This window comes from Neolamprologus multifasciatus, chromosome 1 (assembly GCF_963576455.1).
Source record: "Neolamprologus multifasciatus chromosome 1, fNeoMul1.2, whole genome shotgun sequence".
Lineage (NCBI taxonomy): Eukaryota > Metazoa > Chordata > Actinopteri > Cichliformes > Cichlidae > Neolamprologus > Neolamprologus multifasciatus.
Genome location: NC_140439.1, coordinates 25,743,008 through 25,765,316, shown reverse-complemented (window position 1 = coordinate 25,765,316; position 22,309 = coordinate 25,743,008). Strand labels below are relative to the sequence as shown.

The window sequence follows — 22,309 nt, the reverse complement described above, 5'->3', positions numbered from 1 at the left end:
ATACTGTGGTTGGACACTGGCGCGACCACGTGCAACGAACATATGAACTTCTCGGCTTTGACATGGTTGATTTGAAAATGGGGGCCAGATTAGCAACACGTTTCGGTCATTTGCTGTGTTCAAAGTGATTTTAGTGCAACCAAACAGAAATCAAAGTAAGCCTACTATCAGTTTACAAATGCACGGCTGGTAAACAGCCTCACACCTTTAATGGCTTACATTCAGAAATCAGCCAGAACCTCGTAGACCGAAACAGAAATGGAACAATTCCTCCATAAAAAGTGTGGTAGTTGTTCCAGGATAGCAATTTAACTGCAAAATTACAAAGGTACTTGGCAACCATCTTACAACAAAACCAGTATACAACAAATTCAGTCAAATCCTCCGTTTGAAAGAGACCCGGTGCAGACTGACTGATTGCAACATGCATTTATAAATGTGACAGCAGTCATTTGCAAACTTTTCCCAAACTGTGAGAACCTGGCTGGCTGCAGTGCACCTTGCAAACAAAAGTGGTTCCCAGTGGTTGCGGGTGTTGCATTCCAATCAAGAGACTCAAAGAGGAACCACCGATTTTTCCTGGTCACAAGGAGGCTGACATTCAATTCTTACTCCATCATTGAGCTGCAACATATCCCAAAAAAACCCCACCTCTCTGGTAATTCCAAATAGTACCTTTATGTTGGTGAATTGCACTGAATTGAAAGACGCAACACAAATATTCAAGCTTTGCCATATTTATCAAAGAGCAGTCATCAAAAATAAGACATTCTACGTACATTCATCAGAAAATAGCCTATGTGTCAGATGTTGATTACGATGAATTTAATCAAACCTATTAACATGTCCCAAATCAAGTTTTACATAAGCAAACCGTTGTGCAAGTTTGTTTTGTTTTTTAGACAATATACAATACCTCCATAACATTTTACAGTCCAAACGTGCTAACAGTGCTGTCTTTCACAGAATATCTCTTAAATCCAGTTTCATTTAAGACTAGGGCATAGGCAGTATGATTAGATGACCAAATGCATTCAAGAGACACTTAAAAATTCAGAATCAACATAACTGTTTATTATTTATTTATTAACTTTATTTGGAACATAGCAAAAAAACCAAAATACTATATACAAATTTAGCAGTAGAAATGTATCTCCACTGGGTTGGTTGCTTTTCTTCTTAAATAGAAAAAACAGCAGGCCTTGAACTTTTAAAAGTAAAACAACAACAAATTTTAAAAGAATGTAAATAAAACCTCTTTAAATCAGAGGCAAGTTCGTTTCAGTCTCTGGTTGCATTAATGGGAGCCTTTAAAAAGCCACAATGATTGCTTTCCCTTGAGTCATTCTGCGTGGAGAGAATCAGGCCGAGGGCTGCAGCAGAACATCTAGCACAAAATGGCCACAGACGTAAAAGCGAATGAAATCAAGTTAAAGAAGTACATGTAAACTCCAAAAATATAGTCTCTCACACGCTGCTAACCACCAGCGTGCCTTGTCCCAAAAATAGATTTTTCTGCCTGCATTGCTTTTTTGATTTCCTCCCAACGGGGAAGTCAATCTTGAATCTGCAGCGCTGTGAGGCTTTTGAGGAAATGCGACCATCTCGAGTTCGGGCATACATTTTTATTTGACAGCTGAGGTGGTTGAAATGTCCATGCGGCCGTCTGAGGTTCACTGGTTAAAAACCGCCGCAAACCTTCCTACAGTTTCTTCCTCCGCGTGACAGGTTTTGTAAAAACTGTGTCCAAGACACGTTTACGTCGAAGGTTTCTGCTGGTGGTCGGTTCCTCTCCCTCTTTAACCCTCCTCGGTGCTCGTGGCATCGAATCGACTGGACTGGGCAGAGGTGAGATCAGTTCGACTTCTGCAAAGGGAAGCGGCGTTGCGACAGCTTTGGATCTGAGGGGATGGAAAATTCAGTTAAAATAAAACCTGCCAATATGATGTATAATCCGTATTAATGCCAAGACTCAGATTACCGAAAAGCACCACTGAGAGACACAGGAAATCATTCCTGCCTGTGGCCATCTCCCTGTGCAACTCATCCACTTAACACACTGTTTACTGCAACAGCTACACCCTTCTTGCACATGTTCTTTTTCAGCTATTTATTAATACGTGACTTTTATGTATATATATGCCTGTATATACTGTGCTATTCTTAGTTAGTGTATTGTCTGTCTTTCTTAATGTTTGTTTATAATGGAGCACTGTAACAAAAGAATTTTCCCTAGGGATCAATAAAGTATTCTGATTCTGATATAGATGTTAAATAAACAAAACAGAAAAATACACAGATACAACTGACATACGCATGAATATAAATTAAATAATTTATAATAATAATAATAACAATTTATTTTCCTTCTTGATGACCTGTATATGCAAGTATTTTTACTTGTTTTGCTAACTCGGTCATTAAGACCACCACAGTACAGACCTGTAACAGGAAACCTCAGCCTCTATTTACTATTTATGAACATTATTTTGTATATAAGCGGCATTTCCTGCACCTATCTAGATCTATTTCTCTATATCTATTGCCATCACTCTATATCTATATATCTCTCTGTCTCTATGATAGATATCTAGATATATCCATCTATAGTTTACTTTCATTTTAGGACGCTGTATTTTTGCCCGTGTTTCAGTGTAGGATGTAGTTTCTTACTTGGCAGTTCGCTTGTTTGTTTTTCTGCTTTTAGTAGCGCCTGCGTCTTTCTCGACTTCTACATTATCTTCTGAAGACATTTCATCCTGGAAAAAAGAGAAAAATGGCATCTTCAAAAGAGCTTTCATTTCATTCTTCAGTACTTCTGTTACAACCCTTAGTTATCTAGCTTCTGTAGAGCAGTGGTTTAAACTCTTGTGTGTGCTGCGTCCAACATCCTGGTTCAAAGGCTCATAACTGATAGAATAACTATGACGGGACAGATATATAAAAACAAAATGAACAAATGCAAAGAGAGAGAAAAAAAAAGAGATTCGTTATCTTTAGGATAGAAAAAGAAATCAAGTGTGAACAAAGTTGAAGTTCCTACCTGCACTTTGACTCTGCTGCGAGTGACGGGCGCCTCACGTTGTTCAGAGGAATCTGCTCTTTGGGCTGACACAGACACAACAAAGGGTTACAACCATTTACAGAAAAATAAATAAATATGAACAAACTGATACTTGGCTCACCTCTTGTTCGTCTTCGCGAGGGGGAATAGATGAATGAATTCTCGCCTGGACTGGATTCATCATCCTCAGGTTGTGGGACCAGCCAGTCTTTCCCCGGGGAGTGAACCTGCTCCACTGATGACTTTTTACTCCTCTTGCTTGTTCTCAGCGCCTTCTTAACCATGGCATCATCTGTTTAAGAGGTTACACTTTTAGATCAATACATTTTGAATTCTACATGCACATCATACAAGTTAAACCAGCATGCAGTAGAATAAATTCAGTCCCTTTGTAATCTTCACTAATTTGAACTCGTTGGTACATACAGCTTCACACCGACTGCTCTTTTCTTCTCCCACACAGCCATATTTTAAGTTAAATTCATACCTTCCTGCTTCTCTTCCTCATCTTTAAGTCTCTTGATAAGGGCATCAGCAACAGGAGTCTTAGAGTCCACCTCCAACGGTGAGTCCAAAAGGGGAAGATCTTCCTCTGGGTGGTCCCAAAGTTTGCTTCTAGTGGGGCGACGGGAGTTGGTTCGACTCGCACTTCTGGGCGGTTCGGGCTCGTGTAAATCTCCTGTCTCTGTTGCGTTTTCAGAAGTCGTCTCTCCTTGTGTCTTTTCTGGACTCTTAGAAAGCGACACAGGAACCAGTTTCACCTGGAAATGTTAAATGTAAAAAATGAACGATGGATGGATTGGGATTGCAACATGTAATATGAAAAAAATATATATAAAAAGGCATGCATGATAACTAGAGGTGAAAATCAAAAATGAAAATAAAAGCATTTCATGAAATATGCTCCAAATATTAAGATCATACATGAGTAGCCTATCTGCAAACATCAGATGACGAACATAATCTGTGCAGTTTTGTAGTCCTGGTGTTAAATAAATATAATCTACAAGGTTCAGCATATCAATTTTACAGATTATAGATGAATTCTTACCTGTGGATATACAGTTAGGCTAATCTGGCTTGAGTGTCGAGTTGTCCGGCCAGGGCTAGGAAGTTGCTCTTCTTTGTCTTCTACTTTCTCCAGCACAGTGGACAAAGTCTCCGATGCTTCCGTCTTTGTCCTTCTGGAGCTCCGTCTTACAGGAGAGGCAAACACCTCATCCTGTTCGTATTCTTCTTTCACGATCTCAAGCGGCGTCGCCACCACTTCAGTGCTACTCGGAATCCTTCGGCTGGACCTCCTCGGAGTCTTTACCTGAGATGCTGCGTGTTTGGATGGGGTTGGAGTCTTTGAGCTTGTTCGTCGACTTGGTTTTATTACGTCAACTTCCTCCTCGTGTTTGACTTCATCATCTGTGGCTGTAGACACCTCGCTGCCACTTTGAGTCCTTTGACTGGTCCTTGTTGCAGCCACCCTCTGCGAACGTCTGGATGGAGACGATGCCTTGGAGGTTGACGCAACTGAAGTATTGTTATCCATGACCTCAACCTCTTCGTCCTCTTCTTTTGGAACCTCTGGCTGTGTTTTGCGGGTACTTCTTCGAGGTGTGCTGGCTGGGACTTTGGTTTCTTTAGCCTGTTTACCTTTCCTAGGTGTACGACTCGGTGACGTAGGGACGAGAGCGCTTGTTTTTGTGTCCTCCATTTCCCTGTCGTCCTCTGGCTCATTTGCTTCCTCTGACAGAGGAGAGATAAAAGTTACCATCCTCCCCCTCGTCATCCTCCGTGTTGGAGTGGAAGGAGTTTTCTTCCTCTGAGAGGTAGTAGGCTCTTGTACAGGCTCTTCATCCAGCTCACTGTTTAAGCTCAAAGCCTGCTTTACAGGTTTCTCTTCAACACTTTCATCTGTTCTCGTGCTTCCCTCACCTATCTGCTGTGTTTCCTTCTCTGTTTTAATTTCTTCATCTTTTTCCTCATCTGCCTCCATTGATGATTTGCAGTCCTGCAGCTCCTCTTCTTCCGTGATAGGCTCCGTTTCTGCACTAGTGCCATTCTCCTCAGGCTCTTCCCGCTCCTCAGCAGGATGGTGTTTGTCCTTTGCTTCCACTGCTACATCAGCAGCTTCTACCTGTGCCAGAGATTCCACGGCTGCAAGACATTCTTCCAATGTAGCTGGGACAGAGACTGAAACAGCAGCAGACCCATGGTCTTCAGTCAACATTACCAACTCTGCAGCCTTCTGCTTTTCAGCATCATCTGACTCTTGGTTTGCTTCAGTAGATTCAGTTTCAAAGTCAGCTTGGAGTTGAACAATTTCTGTGCCATCTATATAGTTCCCATCAACCGTTTCAATCTCTTCTCTTTTATCTTCTTGTGAGGCTTCTTCACACTGGGTGGTATCCTGGTCCTCTGTGCTCAAAAGAATAACCTCAGGTTTGGCCAGAATTTCATTAGCATCCATAACCTGATACTGAATCGAAGGGTCACACGATTGCAAATTATTCTCCATAGGTAGTATGCCTGTCCCTTTATCTCCATCCTCATCCACATCCAACATCAAGGAGAAACTGCCGTGACTTTCATCTGCCACAACAGTTGGACGAAGCTCAGGAAGATCCATCTGAGCTCCATCAACCAGGCCGTGCTGTCCCTCCATGAGCTCCACAGGTACCAAAAGGGTGGTAGAAGGTTTGAGCTCCATGTATGACGATCCTTGCTCTACTGCTTCATCTGGATCCATCATTCCATCATCTGCCCCAAGTCTCACCATAACCACTTCACCCTCTATGTCCTCATCTACCATCTATAAATAAGCAAACACAGAAAGTGAGTTTTCATGAAAGATTTTAAGTACAAAATTAAAAAACAAACAAGACGTATTCAAACATTTTGTTCTGTCTGACAAAAATGAAAAAATCCTCAAATGAAAAGTAGCAAATGTGTCTACATATTTACACATGACTACATTTTAAAAATAATCAATTGAATTTCCACTTGCTCAGATCGTATACTATCTATTACTCGACACACAACATCCTTCAGGCCTACATTTGTTACCTTCAACTCTGCACCTGGAGTGATCAGAGACAACACAGCAGCCTCCTGCTCGGCTTGTGATTGCAAGAAGTGTGTGTGGCTCTGCTGTACAAAGGATGGACTGGGTTGGAGGGATGGCAGCTTCTCAGTACCCGGGACCTCCTCAATGATCTCCACCTCACTACCAGAATCTTCTTCTTCTTCTTCCTCCTCCTCATCTTCTTGGTCTGACACTTCCTCCTCATCTTCATCCTCCTCGTCTTCAGACCCAGAGCTAGAAAGGTCTTCACTGTCGTTGACGCTCACAACAGCTATGAGATATTAAACAGAAGCAGAGAAGAAATTTGTAAAGCAGCACTGTAATATTAATAGCACCACTGTTGATGTGAAATGCGTGTACAGTTTTCCTCACAGTGGGAATCGGTGCCAGTTGGCTCTGAGGAGGTTACAGAAGTAGCAGACTTTTGGGTGGTAAACATCGGGGGAGCTTCAGCATCGGCCTGCGTCTCCTCTTCATCTTTACCTAAAGGCTCACTGAGAGAGAGTGAGAACAACAGCCATTTTTAACTTCTTGAAAACAACAAGACAGAGTTACATAACATCCCACTGTGAAACAAACTCATGCTAGCAGTACACCGACTGGTAAACAGATTGTGATAATTCAGTCAAGCTTTAATTCTCAAAACCTGGATAAACTACAGCTTTGGTCCTGGCACCAAAACAACAATTCAGTACTTAAGCAAATGAAACGAGTTATGTTCCTAAAAACATTTCCTTCTCCTCTGGTAAAAAACACAGAACTGAATGTTTGAAGCAACAACTAAAAATCTAGTATGATTGGTTTTACAGTTAATCTTTATTGTATCGTATCCTTATGGGTGTATAAGGGCCACATCAAGAAAAAAATATATCATTGATCATTTTGAGAATAAAGCTGAAATGTGCAAACTGCCACGTTTGCTACAACCTCTACAAAATTGTTTGTTAAGAGCATTTAGTGAAACAAATTGATCAGCCGTCTTGTGATACAACATACATCCTCTTTATTGCACGAGAGTGTAACTGTCGCTAACCTCACAACTGTCCATTACCAACTCACTCTTGCAAGTTTGTGTTTTTCCGTCTGCACCATCTTTTCAGCGTCCTTATACTGATCACTAGTGGTGCAACGGATCACGATTGATCCGTAATCCGAACAGATCCCACTCCACGGTTCGGGACGCACGTGATCCGAAGATTCGAAAAAGAAGGGAAAAAAAGTATGTGTATGGTGCGCGTGGTCAGTCTGTCAAGCAATAGTTATGGCCAGTGCTAGCGGTCCACGTGGAGGAGCAGAGGAGTTTGCGGCACTTAAGCAGCCCTTTGCTGCCCACTCCGACCGGGCTAAAGCTATTACAATCCGTAATACGATCCGTGACTTAAAATTGTGATCCGATCCGAACCGTGAGATTTTTGATCCGTTGCACCACTACTGATCACCCTGCTGTGTTAATGTGCTAAACGAGACATCATTTCCTTCCTTGTCACTAAAACCGATTCTGAAGTATGATTTCACTAACTCAGAGCCTATAGCAATTTTAATTCTCAGAATTTTGACTTTATTCTCAACATGATCAATAATATTTATTTTCTTAATGTGACCCTAAATACTCCTTCGTAGCTATGAGTAAAAACGACTCTCTTGTTTCTCTTGTTTTTGGGGTTTACCTGTTGAAGGAAGGCTGGTTCTGTGATGTATTGTGGATTGCTGAGCGGGTGAGTGGAGGAGACAGATCGCTACCGAACAGATGCCTCTGAACAAACTCTGTCAGATCTGATGGAAGGAAAAACAGAAACTTTATTAAACTTTAAAGAAACAACACAAAAAGACAGTAATCACCATCATTACCATGTAGTTGCCCAAGAAAAAAATCATTATTCAATATAATAAAAATGGAATCTGAAGTAATTTTAATTTGAAAACATTTGGTTGAAACCAACAGATAATAGTAATTAGTATGTCTTTAACAATTTTTAGAAGACTTTCTTCACACCTTTTACCACCTCGGGTATCATGAATCCTTACAGTCTAATCTAATGTGGTAAAATCGTTTAACTTTATCAGTTACAATATAGATTAATAAGTTGAAATGTGGACCTGTTGATTGTTCCAGATCTGCCTCTTCACTTGTCGTTTCAGTTACTCCAGGAGGTTCAGCATGCTCGCTGAACTCTGTGTCCTCTGATTGGACATCCCGGCCCTCGTCTCTAACTGGGAGATCTTGAGATTCAGCGTCAGTGCTAGAGTCTGCGCTGTCAGTTCCCTGGTTACAATCTAGTAGAATACATGTTTTGTCAAGCAATGTTTGAGAGAAGTACTGCTAAACGTATTTTCAAAATCATGAGCACAGCAAATGATTTTGGATTTCGGCGCAGTGCAACCTGCTCCACAAATCTGTTCTGAAAAAACAAACTATAAAGATAAATAAGAATAAATTACCTTGAAGATGAATAGATGTCTCATTTTGGTCAACAATGGCAGCATCTTGTTTGGTGCTTGACTCAACATCCAGATCATCTTCTTTATTAGACTGAATTTCTTCCTCAGTTTTAGCCTCCTGGTCAAGATCAATTTCCATCACATCCTTTGGTGTATTTTCTTCCCTCACGTCATCTTCTTCCTTTTCTGAATCCTCTGACGTCAGAGGAAGGGTTTGCTCAGTTGCTGGTGAGGCCATTACCTCGGCTGTTGCCACGGGTTCTTTTTCAGCCAAGAATTTAACATTCACCGTCACCACATCATCATCATCATCATCCTTCTCTGTACTGACATGTCCATCCTTTTCCTCATTGTTTATTGAAAGAGGAGCATCAAAATACTCTAGAGTGGTGTCTGTTGACCGAATAGATGTTGTGCTGGTGTCAAGGTTAAAACTAAGATGTGTTTGTGTTGCATCCGATTGTTTTTGTTCTGCAGCGCCTTCAAGGGCGGAGGATAACTCGCTCTCGGAGCGTTTCAGCTCTGGAGAAGAAATTCCACCTTCTGGAGGCAAGAACTTTACACTTGGTTGTTCCCCTTCCTCATCTCCATCTTCTTCCTCTTCAGCAGGCTGTAATGACCAGGTCTTACGTGTGGCCTTGGACAGTGCCGAGCTTCTGGTCAGCCGACTAATCTCACTGTCTGCTGCCATCTACAGAAAAAACAGATGATTGGAAGAAGTTTATTTATTAGACCATCATAATCCCACAATTTTTTTTTTTTTAAATTATCTAAACAAGAAAAAAAAACTAAGGGGGGGGGGGGGGGGGGGGGGGAGAGCCAGGTGGTTCCCCTATTAACATGCTCAGCTAAAATTAGCTGCAACCTCACAAATGGAAAAAAGAGGTTCTGTGTGTTCCAACGTGTGCTTTTTTTTCTTACCCCATTAGTCCATCGGATGCCCTTCTCAACTTCAGGGGATTCTGACTCTTCAATAAAGGTGATACGGTTCTCTTTGCTGCGGATAGGAGGTGTAATGGAGCGACCCGGTGAAGCAGAAGGCGTGGCAACGGGTGTGGGCCTCAGGCTGCTGCGCAGGATGGACTGGGGAGTGAAAGCTGAGAAGACTGGGCCAGAAGCAGCCAAGGCCCGGGCCCGCTGACGAGGAAAACACATGAAAAGTGTGAGTAACAAAATACTAAAGATACTCCACAGTATTATCATAAACTATTAAATATCACAAAAAGCATAGAAAATATGAATACTGTAATCCTGGACTACATAACAACAAGCAATTCTAAATTCATCTACTGACCTTGACAACCTGAGGTGTTTGCAGCAAACAGAGTTCAGGTGCTTTGCTAACACTCTTGGGCGAAACCCAGGCACTGGGAGGTCTGGGAGGGCTGAGAAGAGGCCGAGGTGTTTGACAGGAAGGATGAACCACCAAATCGATCAGCCTGGGCCACAATGGAGGAGGAACACAAACATGAATTTAGGATACTGTCTTACCAAAATTTAACATTGAGTACAATAACCAGATATTTTAATATTTATACAACATATTTTGATATTAACATCTTTATAAAATAAGAAATGAAAAAATAAATTAGAAAGACAGCTTTGTGTCAGATGGACAAACACGTCAAGTTAATATCAACGTTTCCCCCTCATGATCGGTAAAATCCGTATTATATTATTCAGTTTCACTGATGTACCTTGACTTTCGTTTGGAGGTCATGGTGATTGGAGTTCCAAGGAATGGTTCAGGAAGGCCAATGGAGGATGGCTTATGGCTAGAGCTAAGAACCTCAGCTGCCCTGGGGCTGGAAAATATGACCAGGCAACAATTTGGAATAAGCAAATTAAATAAATCAAAATGCAAAAGAAAAAATTGAAAAGTTAATTTCAAGATGCAATTTTGGTATTTTATATTCACCTGTTAGCAGGAGAGCACTGTGGTGTAGCTCCTTTGCCTAACCACACTTCTTCAATCTTGCTCAGGACATTGTTGATAAAACCAGCCCTGGACATTACCTTCTCTCTAGCAGTGTGCTTGGTGATGGTTGACAGTGGCTGTGGCCGGGACACTGGGACAGAGAAATAAAAAACATTGTGCATTTGCTGAATAACCCTCTTCGGGATTATTATGATACTCTGTAAATGCTTCAACACACTCCTGTGAAAACAGGTTTCCACTGAGGTGAACTGCTACAAACATGAAGCGTCTCATTACCTTCTCTGTGGATGGTATTGGGATGTTGGTAGGGCTTGGCTCTCTCCATTGCCAGTTTCCTCTGAACTTTCGGCAAAACTTTGCCATACAGATCCAGGATGGTGTTCCTGGTGTTGGATCGTTCTTTAAGCTTTGGGTCTCGTTCGCTCTATGATTAAAAAACAAAAGCACAAACAAGAGAACATGGTTAGAAAAAGCTTATTTCTATATAAATCTAATAGTCACAGAATTTCTACCATTTCCGTTTTATTAGCTTCTATATGTCAAACATACCACTAAGTTCATTCTCAGGGTGTGGTTGAGCTGCAGAGCAGGGATGTAGTTTGCTTGCTGAAGGTAGTGAACCATCAGTAGTTCTCTGTTCTGGAGACCACCTGTCCCCTGGAGAAACTTCTCCAAACATTCCTAAAACACAAACCAGTGACCAGGGATTTAAGCAATAATTTTATAATACAAAAGGTGAAACAATTACAATGTAATTAAAATAAATAAATAAGAAAACAAATCAGAAATCTCACAACCAACTTTTTATCAGTGCTTTCACCATCTCTCTACCTGTTCATTGAGGCCCAGGGGCAGCTTGAGCAGCTCCTTGATGAGGCCCAACTCCTGGCAGCTTTCATACAGGAAACCGAGCAGCTCAGTCATGTTGAGGCGATTAGAGTGCTGCCGGAGGAGGTACCATGCTTCTATGAGACACCTGGCGGGAGGGCAAACAGACTGGTTAATGAAGATCAAGCAGCTGCTGTATACTTGTAAAGAGTATACATGAATGAATAAATACTTTAATGCATTAAACATACCTGTTGTGCAACAGCACAGACAGGCAAAGCTTGGCCTGTGAAGTGTTGGAAACCGCAGGTTTTATGACGTGGAAGTATCGTAGAGCCACTGACTGTTGGCCCTGGCACATCAGCGCTTGCAGAACGCGCTCATGCTGCCACTCAAAGTGAAACTGAGAAGCAGCTGGGTGCAAAAGAAGCTCAAACGAACTCTGATGAGGAAAAAAAAGAAGGAATTAACATTACACTTACTGAAGGATAAACATCATCAAAAAATTCATCAAAAACCCCCCCCCAAAACTGTCATATCATGAGGTCTGATTATACATGCACATGTCTCTGAGTTAGTAAAGGCCTTTTCACATAGGACGCAGCACGCAAACCCATTCTTTTCTATTGCTTACGATGCATAATAACGGTTTCCAATCAATGCTTTTACCTGATGGTCATGATGGTCCAGGAGCCATAGGCCTTGTACTAGTTTAATGAGTCCAATAGGGATAGCAAAAGCTGTGGGGAAAGACTCCACTGATGCGCCGTCCTTATTGGGGAAGGAGTACATGACATCTAACAAGAGGTAAATCACCTGGAACAATAGGTCAAGGCTCATACAAGCAAAAGGAATCAAGTTAAAATCTCACTATAATGATCACAGCGTGTGTCCGTTCCCCCAATTTCTAGATGTGCTGATGAAATATACCATATAAACTACCTGGGATAGCAGGATTATCAACATCAATATAGCCACTGGGAACTATTTTTATAAATCACTCAAATCCTTAGAAACTATATATATTATTTGGAATAAAATTAAAATCAAAATTAACTGCAACATTAGGTCTACGTTATGTTGTTGTTTGTAAATACATTTTTAGTGCATTGGCACTTTAGGGTCACTGGAATGTATTGTCTAACTGTAAATAAGTGTTTAAACAGCAGCATAACAGTGCCTATAATTTATTACTTTGTCATATCCTCCTGAGACCCAACCAATTTATTATGTCCTCTGTAGTGGACAACAAAAATTAAACTGAAAGATACTTTTTTCCTTCAGTTCTCAGGAGGATATACAATGAATGTGTAGCATACAAAGCATAAGAATAAAGATATGAAATTACAATTTCTTTGTTTAATGTTTATGAACAGCGTTTTCACCATCTCACGCTATAAAGTGAAAATGTTTGAATACATGAGTGAAATAAACAAATGATGATAGCCTGTTTTGCTAGTTCAAATTAGTGCTGAAAGATGGTCATCTGTGTTAATATTTATATCACACGTACAGCTGACTGAGTAAATGACTGAAGTTAATGGACTGAAAAGAATCACTAACAATCTAACAGTTGTGTATAATGCGTATGCGTTAAAATGCATACATGCTGAAGATATATGATTCTGTAAACAGACAGTATGAGTTGAAGGATACAATCGCATGTTTTGCAGCCTCATCAATGTTGTCCAGCAGATATATGTCAAGCAAGGCCTGCAAATCACACAATTGAGAATCTTAAAAAAATTATACAAGCATATTAAATAATAAGTATTGTTTGTTTAAAAATAAAATGAATAAAGTAAAATATAGATTTAAATTCTTACATGCAGCGTGGGTGGTGGATATTGCCCCGTTCCACCTTCATCCCTTTTCCACAGGTTCGTCAAGCGTTCGCCACACTGGCCAACTAAACCGTCAATCATCAGGCAGTCTGCGCACCACTTGCCCCTGAGAAAACAACAGGTGGTCAGCATAATCAAAGGAAAAAAGGAGACAACTCGTAAACCTGGAATGGGCACATCTCATAGATGTTTGCGTTTGTTATAAAGGAGGCCTAGATTTTAATGCATATACACCCGAACTCCTTTTGTTACTCACTTGGCCAGCCTGGTCAGCTCCTCCCTGCGTATGGTGTAATAGTTGCTGATGACCGAGTGCGTATAGAAAGGCCTGGAAATCTGAAGAGCATCATCATCTAGTAGAGTAAGGAGAAACATTTTTTAAATAAATACAGCAATAATTTTCTAGTCGTTGCAAATAATTTGGAAATAAAGTTCAAATAAACAAACTAATGAAGACATGTGGACTAGTTACTCCAAGGACCTAGTCCTCCTTGTTTGCTTAAATAACCAGGGGTTAGTTATAACGGACATGTTTCTTTGCAGAAATAAACAAAACCAGTCGTTTTGTAAGTGCTTTCACATTTATTACATTCACTTATTTAGTGACACATTGTTAATGGATCTTAAATATGTTTCTCTTGAAAAATATATGCTTTTCCATTTTTTCATAGGGGTTTCATTTGATACATTTTCAGATTACGTATAACAGCATCACTTTACCTGAACCCTCAGGGAGCAAGCCAGTACGACAGAACCAAAGGACCACCTGAGCATACTTGGAGATGAGACTGGACACCATATTCTTGTTCATCAAACCCACCAGACCTGAAACAAGAACATAAATGAATGTCAGTGACAAAGGAGCTCACGATCCATGACAAATCATAGTTTATTACAAAGTGTAAAGTATGAAAAGAAAGTGTTGTTTATGTTGTTGTCGTCACTGTTTGGCTCTATTTCACAATCTAATAAAAATCAAAATCCCATCCATCCATTCTCTTCCTTGGATCACAAATGCAGGTCACATCCGGGACAAAATAATCTCGCTACACCAAAACCACAACTGTGTGTCAAAAGGCTTTGATAAATCAATAAAAAGAACCGCGGGCATTTTTTCGCAGTCCATTAAATAAGGTTGTTGACCACTTATATGGCAACAGTTATTCTACTTTTAGTTATTCTACTCTAGATATGGACCTGTAGTCATGGACAAAGTCAAAGATTCCCTAAAATCTGATCAACACTCCAGGAGGAGTAGCAATTCTGGTGGATGGATGGAGACTTTTAAGGTACAGTGCTCATTGGACCTTCGGCCAGAAGAGCTAACCAATCAAAATACACAAATGGCTAAACTTCATAAAAGCTTTCTAAACAAAACTAATCAAAGGATATCGCATTACAACTTAAAAGTACCAATAAGTACCAATGTGTTGACATGTCAGTTAAAGCAGTTTCAACAACACGACAGCAAAATATAAAAGTTGTACATGCAACTGTGTGGACAGGGCACCTTTTTGTGTGAGCTCCTGAGCTTCACTGAGCAGACAGTGGAAAATGGCACCAAGGTTACTCAGCAGTCTTTGAGTGTGCTGCAGCAGCTGCATGGTCTGAGGGTCTGTGAAGTTAGATGAGCTGTCAAACAGCGGTGAACCTGCAGAGGATCACATAAATGGATCTATTAAAAATACATTTGCAAAAACAAGCACAGGAATGTAAAAAAATTAAAAATAAATAAATAAATAAATATTCATTTACAAATAATGTAAAATTCTGACAAGGAATAGAGCAAACATGTACTGGTATCTAATGAAAGGTGCTGTACAGATGGGTTATGCAAACATATGAATTCAAATCTATTCAAATGTATTAAAGGGAATGGAGAAGATTTATACACATGTAGTTTTAGTTCATCACTAGTACATATTGAAGGTTGAGAAACTTTTGAAATGTAGTTAAACATCCGGTTTGTAAAAGTAACTTTCTAATTTAATAGAACATGTTTAAAAAACAAAAACAAACAAAAAAACATACAGATGCCATCCAGTTCCTCCTTGGTCTGAACTACTTTGTTCCAGGCCCAATCCAGGATGTAGCGCAGATTCAATGCAGAGCCTGGTTGTTCTGTTGAAGGAGAAGAGAATTTGGAGGCGTTAACATCAATATAGGTGGTTACAATTTGTACAGAGAAGAGTTTAGCACAGATTTAATAGAACATACAGATATGCAACAGGTAAATGTATCTTTGTAAATAACTATCATGTATGCAGTGAAACTGGGTGACATGAGCAGTTTAAATAAATCTTATTTTTAGTTGTACCTTCTGCAGTCCACTGCTTAATGCAACCAGTTATCAGTCCCAAGGAACTAGTCTCCACCGCTGTTGACAAGATGGCATCAAGCTGCTCTTCCTGAAGAACAAAGATGAGAATACAAATTAATAAAAAAAAATAATGAATATTTCACTTATAAATTTTTAAGAAAATCTTTTTTCAAATAATCTATGCAAAAAGAGGAAGTAAAAAAGTGGGGTCCACGTGACTCTGACAAGTCTGCATGTACCTGAGACAGGCTGGATGGCTGGGTGTCAGCCAGACGGGATGAAAGTAGGCCGGACATAAGGCAGTGAGAGTAGCTAGTGGAGATGATGTCACTGGAACAAGGAGCAGCTTTCTTCAAAAAACCCAGGGTCTGGTTTTAATGACAAAAATGAAATGATTGTGGGTTTAAGATAAGTTTAACTTCAATGTATGCCTATATATTTAAGAGAGAGAGAGAAAGAAAACAAACAACACCAACAAAAAAAAAAAAAAAAAACAATGACGGGGTGAAACAACAAGAAACTTGCCTCTTTCTGATACCCAGAGCATGTTAAGTGCACAATTCCAGAGTTGAGCAAACAAGTAGCATCTGAAATGGAAGAAAGGAAGAAGAGAGGGAGAAAACTCATTTGTCATATTATAATTCAAAAAGAAGCATTTTAGAGGCTAATACAAGCTTACATTTTTTGCATGTTTCCAAGCCAAGGCTGTGGTGCATGTGTTGTGTTAAACCTACCAAAGTTATAAGTGGTGGGGTTAAAGTACTGTTCTGGTGGAGGGCAAGTGAAGGGAAGGCCCCTGCTCAGGCTGCGCTCATGTACCACCACATCTAGGAAGACATGTGGAGATACCATCTGCACCACTGGATCCAGAGACCAAGCAGCAAGGTATGGACACATCTGCAGAGACTCTCCCGTTCTGCCATAAAACAACGAGTACAAAAATGCATTACATTAATATACTAAACTAAAACATGCATAAAATAAAAAAATGAAAACACAACAACAAATGTTTTGAAATCACTTTCCATTGTACCTTAAAGAGTCTGGCATTTGTGCGTGGTACCAGCGGTTGATGTCAAAAACCCCGATGTAGGTAGACAGACTTCCTTGGCCGTAGGCCTTGACTTGCCAGGTAAAGATGGACACGCTGGTGTCTGGAGAGGCAACTGGAAAGGGAAAGAATAGAGGATAGAAGAGAAGTGTGGTGTGAAGTGATTGAAGAAAGTAATAAAGACAATAAAGTTTAGATACGCTGTGTAAAGAAGGGTTGAGTGCTTTTAAATACCTTCATTCATGCTGTCGTCCCTGTCAGGATGAGGTCTGAATTTCTCAATAGTCTGGCAACTCAGCAGGCGGGTGTTTGTGGCCTGTGCCCGGAGAGGGAAAGCCGTGCCACTTAAATCCTGACTGTAACGTTCCTCACAGTACTCAAGACCCTGTGTGAGTGTAAGATAAAAAAAATGTTTTAAAAAAAGGATGGAACAGTCATTAATAGTTAGTATGAGGAATACACTGTGCATTTGCTGGGATCTGCCCAGTATAGGATTCACTATTTGAAATCAATATACATTTATTTCTTATATGCAATACAGACCTCATAGAGGATCTTTCCAGAAGTTAAACACTTTCTTTCACTGAAGGCCAACTGAAGCAAGCGCAGGGTGACCACGTCTCCCTCACTGTGTGGGAGTAAAAGGACACACACAAACAAACGCACACACACAGTCTGGCTGAAAGCAGTTCTTGAAAATACTTGTTTATAAACTAAACCAGAGTTAAAGGCAAAACTTACAGATCCTGCGAAGACTGGATCGCCCAGAGGTAGCAGCAGTTCCTGGGGTCGTTCTCTGGCTCCTGGAAAGTGAAGGCATATACAGGCACCCTGCCACCCTCTAACTGTGAGTGGTATCTGCAATAAACAATGGAAGAAAGGCAAATATATATATATAGCTGCTATACATGCTATTCTTACTGTTTTGACTCTAGAGGGAACTACAATTTGCAAAATAAACACATCTTTTACACAAAGTCTATGGATAGAAGTCAGAAGAAATACTAGCACTCACTCTTTCTTTAAAGTCTTCATGTTCCACAGCTGTAAGTATCCATCTGAAAATCCTACTGCCAGGTGGTTGGTCCTAGAGATGTACTGCAGAGCTGTGGCTCCAACTCCACTGGGTCCATTCAGCTGGAGACAAAGATGTCTGCCCTCTCTTGTGCTGACTTCTCTTAGCTTGGGGATCTCTGCAGGAGATTTAGTCACTACCTGCAGGTCTGCAAACAGAATAAATATAAAGGGAGAGATTCTTTAAGAAAAAAAAGGACAATCTATAATTACCAGAATATGTTTGCATACAATGAAAAGGTGAAATAGGAACAGAAAGCACAGACATCCACAAAAGTATGAAAGCATACTACACATCACTTCCTCATTGAAACTTCTCACCTGAAGCATCAAGTTCACTCTGGTTGCAGGAAAGATCATCGAGACAGAGGTCCACAAGGAGTACGTGACCGAGATCCGTTACTACGGCCGCAATTCCAAAGAACCAGCGCAAACCCTGGTGAAGGTGTTGCGTTGACGTGCTTGCTCCGCCATAATTCACTAATGGCTCAATAGCTGTGATCTAGATGCAAGAGAGTTTTAGAAAAGATAAATAAGAAATGTTCACCTTAAGTAAAGTTCTAGAAACTTGAGTCTAAATGTTAAAATAGTAAAAACTATGGTCAACCCACTCTGCCTGGTATGACAACAGCCTTCACCACTCTTGACAGTCCCAAGTCATAAAGACACAGCACGCTGCCTTCTGTTTCCTCCAAGCCAACCAGCAAACCAGACCTGTTAAAATTAACCAGCAGAGGACTTAACATTTGCACTGTCATTATTTTTATTATGTATGCACTTCATAGTGAACTTTCACTGATTACATCCACATCCAAATGAGCCAAATAAATCATGAAATAAAGCCCGAACCGTTTCAGCCAGCTGAAGTCTCTGGCAGCAAGGACATTGGGTGGGTGCTCCCCTCCGCCGCTGAAGCAGTATGCAGACAGCCGTTCTCCTGTCACTGCATGGACAACCTCCAAATGGGGTCCACAGGCCAGCCAGGCCAACCCGCTGCGACCTGCATACACAGACAAGGACAGAAAAGTTTAAGTTAAAAGCCGCAGGTCATTGTGCAGTTTAAGCTGAAAGCTAGCCTTGTGATGATAAAGCAGGAAATTACTACAAAAAAATAAACATTTTTAAAAAGGCTTTTGGTATGTTTGATTTTGAGGTGATTTTCTTCCTCCCTTTTAATTACTCAATGTTGCAACATCAGCAACTTATTTACACGGTAAAAGAATTATGTGAAGCAAAATAATTAACAAACAAAAATACTAAAAACAAGAGAAGAAATGAAAACCTACGTGTGTGTATGAATGGATTTTTATATTTAAGAAACAATCAGCTTTAACATCTGGATTGCTGTCTGCCTTTATTTTATGGTGTTGCAAGTTCTTGAAATTCTTATTGTCCTGCAAAGCGGAAGTTTGGTTCATGGATGGAAGCCTGGAAAGATGAGTTACCATTTGCGCTTCTATTCATAACTTATCTGCTCTTTTATTTGTTTGAAAGAACATGCTGAAATTCTTTTCAAACCAAAAGTCCATCCAGTAGTAAAGTCTGTCAAAGTCAAAGCTCAGACAATATACACCGCATGTCCTAAACATGCAGATTAAGCAGTGACTTGGACAAAAAGAGAAAAAAATGTTTTTTCCTGATGTCAGACTGTCATAAACCAAGTAGCTCATCAGATTTATTTTCATGTATTATTTATTGATTCTTTTTCCACCTGGGTGATATAGTTTCAATAGTTCATTAAATAACATGTTTTCATATGACGCTGATGGTATTGTATTCCATATCCTTTCTTTGCTATTACAAATAAGAGAGAAGAAAAAAAGGCTGTTAAATGCTTAAAATAATAATGAAATATTCTTACCAACGGTAAACCTCCCATGAAGAACAGAATCTAGCGTAATCTCATCTTCCCCCAGAGCGTCTACAGTCACTCCTGAGAAAGGCAGCAAGCTGCTGGTGACTTGTGCAGTCAGGTCATGCATTGTTCACTGCATAAACATAAAAAAGAATTAATTAAATGTTAAAAACATTATTTTATTTACATTTCACCCAATATAAAATGCACATATTTATGTCAAATAAGGAAACAAACTCAGGCTTGATTTGTATGTATTCATCTCCCACAGGCGCATTCTGAGCCAGTAAAAACCCTGTCAACAGTCATTGACAGTCATTTCCCTCCTTCCATATTACCCTAGCCAAGCTATTCGCTCATTAAGTAAACACAAACAAATTAAAACAAATTAAAAAGTCCTCCTGAACCCTTACTAATCCCTAAAACCACTTTGGGGTTTATGTGCTTGACCAGGTTTCTACACAAAAGAGGTCTTTCAAAACACTGCCTGCGCCCCCCCAGTTGTCAGGAAACATGCTGTCAGCAAACTTTTGGACAGCTGGGGCTGAGAATGAGCTTGCTTTCCAATCCATAACGTGTGGCATACAGCTGCACATCTGTTAGCACATTCTTCTCACAGTGAGATGAGAAGTAAAGCACTATTACAATAACAGAGTAGCCAACCTGCTCAAGTGGCCTTTTTTTCCTCCCCCGTTCATAATAACTGACACTACCAAAACATGTAAATTCACAGTTCTACATCAACAGCACTGTAAACTAGAGATTTCAAGGTCATTTTATTTTGTGGTTCACAAGCTGTATACTCCAATTTTCCCTACATAGGGCAGACCACTCCTAAAACTTTACTCATGTAAGATTTTTTTTAATGTTTATTTCATTTTATTACCATGACTAACACAAGTACGCTCATGTTTATGCCGTCGACTGGCCCCGTCATTGCACTAGTGCTCCACTAAGATAGCATTATCTGCGTTACTCTGGTGTGTATACAGTGCTGACAAAAATTCGTCTGTCACGTTTAGTTTGCACAATGGTACCCAATACCGCCCCCTGTGGCCACATAAGGAAACACGTTGGATTCAAGTGAACTCCCGCGCAACAAGCCTGTAGTCCAGCAGCCACATGCCAGGGCATGAGTTTGAACACACAGATATAACATTTACAAAATAATAAATATATATTCTCTGTCGGAGGCAAATGTTTTTAGAACAACAAAACACTATTGAAAAGCACGTATGGGTTCAACAAACAAACATATAGCGATCACGTGTGTCAACATTTGTCAAGTCTGTGTGACACCTATATGCATTTCTAACATTTTCAACTTTCTACAAGACAGAACATGTACATATAGCGATGATGAAAAATGTGAGACGACATAAAAACATTATATAGCTCCATAAACCACAGTAACCGGCTCATGTTGTCTGGATCGTTAGCGTCTACATGGTACCAAAACATTTGTTTACATTGTTAAGTAACGCACAATGGTGATAAAATTAAAAAGATAAATGAAACAATGCAAGTGTTATCTAGTGCTGGACAATAAGTAGTAGCCTTGATACACTCTTGCATTAGCAGGTTACCGAGTTAGCTTGCAAGGTCATGCAGGATTACAGTTTATTCAATTTCACCCTTAAAGTTAAGAAAGCTAACTCTAAGGTTAACCATCTGCATAACTAACTATTTGGAAGTTGTTGCCATTTCATGTAGACTATCGGGTTTGTGCTACAACAAGTCAACTACAGCGGTGACTGAAACTAAAACCATCACGTTTTAACCACTAGTCGAAGGTAAAGTAAGGGTGGCTAGCTAAACTAGCCCGAGGTACAGCAATACTTTCGCTAACGCAGCTAACTTTGTGCTAGCAGTGTGCATCTAACTTGCGGTATGTTTGTTTTTTTCCACCCCAGCTAATAACTATATCTGGCACTTATCATTGTTGACATCTTAGTAAAAACACAGCTCTAGCAGCGACGAGTCTTGTTTTACTTGAATCTGAGTATATAGGTGGACTGATGTCATTTTGGTGGTTTAGCTTCAGTTAAAACGTAACGCCAGACAGCGCAGTTAGCTTGTAGCTTCTGGCAGCACCACAGCAGAGTTAGTTTCTGCTTAACACAAGTGACGCCCGCATTGTGAATCTGTGTGGGGATTTACTCGGCATAAACTCATTTAGTGAGCCGAGCTAGCCCGATTACATCTTTCCAAGCTGACCTGGAAAACGTGAGGCAATGTGCCGCTAGCTTTTGCTACCAACGTTTACACTACCTGTGCGAGAATGTTGATGGCTATATCAAAGCCACAATTGGTTTGTTTTCCTTTATAATTATCTCGATTCCTTTCTTCCTCTGTCATAATCCGTTGCTTTTTAAAGTACCTCTTCTACCGATAGCCCTCTAGGAGATTCACCTGACAAACAAGCACGAAAGGATCCTCTGACTTCAGGCTCCAACAACGCAGAGCGCCATTTCCACAGTCGAAAAGTGCTCTGACGCATTTCTTCCTCGCTGTGGTTCCGACAGAATAGACACACATCAAGGACGCACTGCTGCCCCCCTCAGTCTGGGCATTGCTTCTGTTTGAACAATAGAAACTAAAACCGGAAAGTCATGACTTTGCAATATCAAACTTCTTCTTTTTCTTTTTTTAGCTGCTGCCTTCAGGGGTCAACACACGGATCATCTGCCGTGTGGTGAAAATGCTCCAATGCGGGGCAGAAAGGCAAAGCAACAGCTCCATAATAACAGTTAAGCTCCAAGGAAAGGTAGTGAAGATACATGATTTTGCTGTAGGCATCAAGTCAGGGTGGAGTGGGT

At 40.4% G+C, this 22,309-nt stretch overlaps 1 protein-coding gene across 3 annotated transcripts; it reads right to left on the bottom strand.

Annotated features, from left to right (window-relative positions):
- Window positions 1-721: 721 nt before the first annotated feature.
- ahctf1 (AT hook containing transcription factor 1) lies at window positions 722-22,036 on the bottom strand. 3 transcript variants are annotated; one of them, XM_085168142.1, is made up of 40 exons: window positions 21,903-22,036; window positions 19,497-19,623; window positions 18,485-18,635; window positions 18,247-18,349; window positions 17,957-18,137; window positions 17,577-17,784; window positions 17,303-17,419; window positions 17,105-17,189; window positions 16,796-16,946; window positions 16,544-16,676; window positions 16,245-16,426; window positions 16,036-16,097; window positions 15,750-15,878; window positions 15,508-15,598; window positions 15,222-15,311; window positions 14,701-14,841; window positions 13,911-14,015; window positions 13,447-13,543; window positions 13,173-13,296; window positions 13,003-13,059; window positions 12,016-12,162; window positions 11,598-11,788; window positions 11,350-11,494; window positions 11,068-11,199; window positions 10,795-10,942; window positions 10,498-10,648; window positions 10,277-10,384; window positions 9,874-10,018; window positions 9,501-9,716; window positions 8,580-9,270; window positions 8,238-8,414; window positions 7,808-7,913; window positions 6,513-6,634; window positions 6,122-6,411; window positions 4,116-5,867; window positions 3,552-3,825; window positions 3,186-3,356; window positions 3,044-3,108; window positions 2,674-2,759; window positions 722-1,901 (listed from the first exon to the last, which is right to left on the bottom strand). In XM_085168142.1, the coding sequence occupies exons 2-40, from the start codon at window positions 19,615-19,617 to the stop codon at window positions 1,703-1,705; spliced, it is 7,644 nt and encodes a 2,547-aa protein (XP_085024268.1). In that variant the 5' UTR covers window positions 19,618-19,623; window positions 21,903-22,036; the 3' UTR covers window positions 722-1,702. The 3 variants fall into 3 exon arrangements, with proteins under 3 accessions (XP_085024268.1, XP_085024257.1, XP_085024275.1); XM_085168131.1 differs by having other exon boundaries at window positions 21,762-22,018; XM_085168149.1 differs by having other exon boundaries at window positions 21,871-22,018.
- Between the last annotated feature and the right edge of the window lie 273 nt (window positions 22,037-22,309).

What these genes read in the sequence shown, in the direction of transcription:
- ahctf1 (XM_085168142.1), bottom strand. Translation starts at nt 19,617, where the DNA reads ATGCATGACCTGACTGCACAAGTCACCAGCAGCTTGCTGCCTTTCTCA. An exon ending in TAAGCAGTGGACTGCAGAAG is followed by an intron (nt 15,312 to 15,507) that starts GTACAACTAAAA and finishes CTCCTTCAACAG; the next exon opens with AACAACCAGGCTCTGCATTG. An exon ending in GCATCCGATGGACTAATGGG is followed by an intron (nt 9,271 to 9,500) that starts GTAAGAAAAAAA and finishes TTTTTTCTGTAG; the next exon opens with ATGGCAGCAGACAGTGAGAT.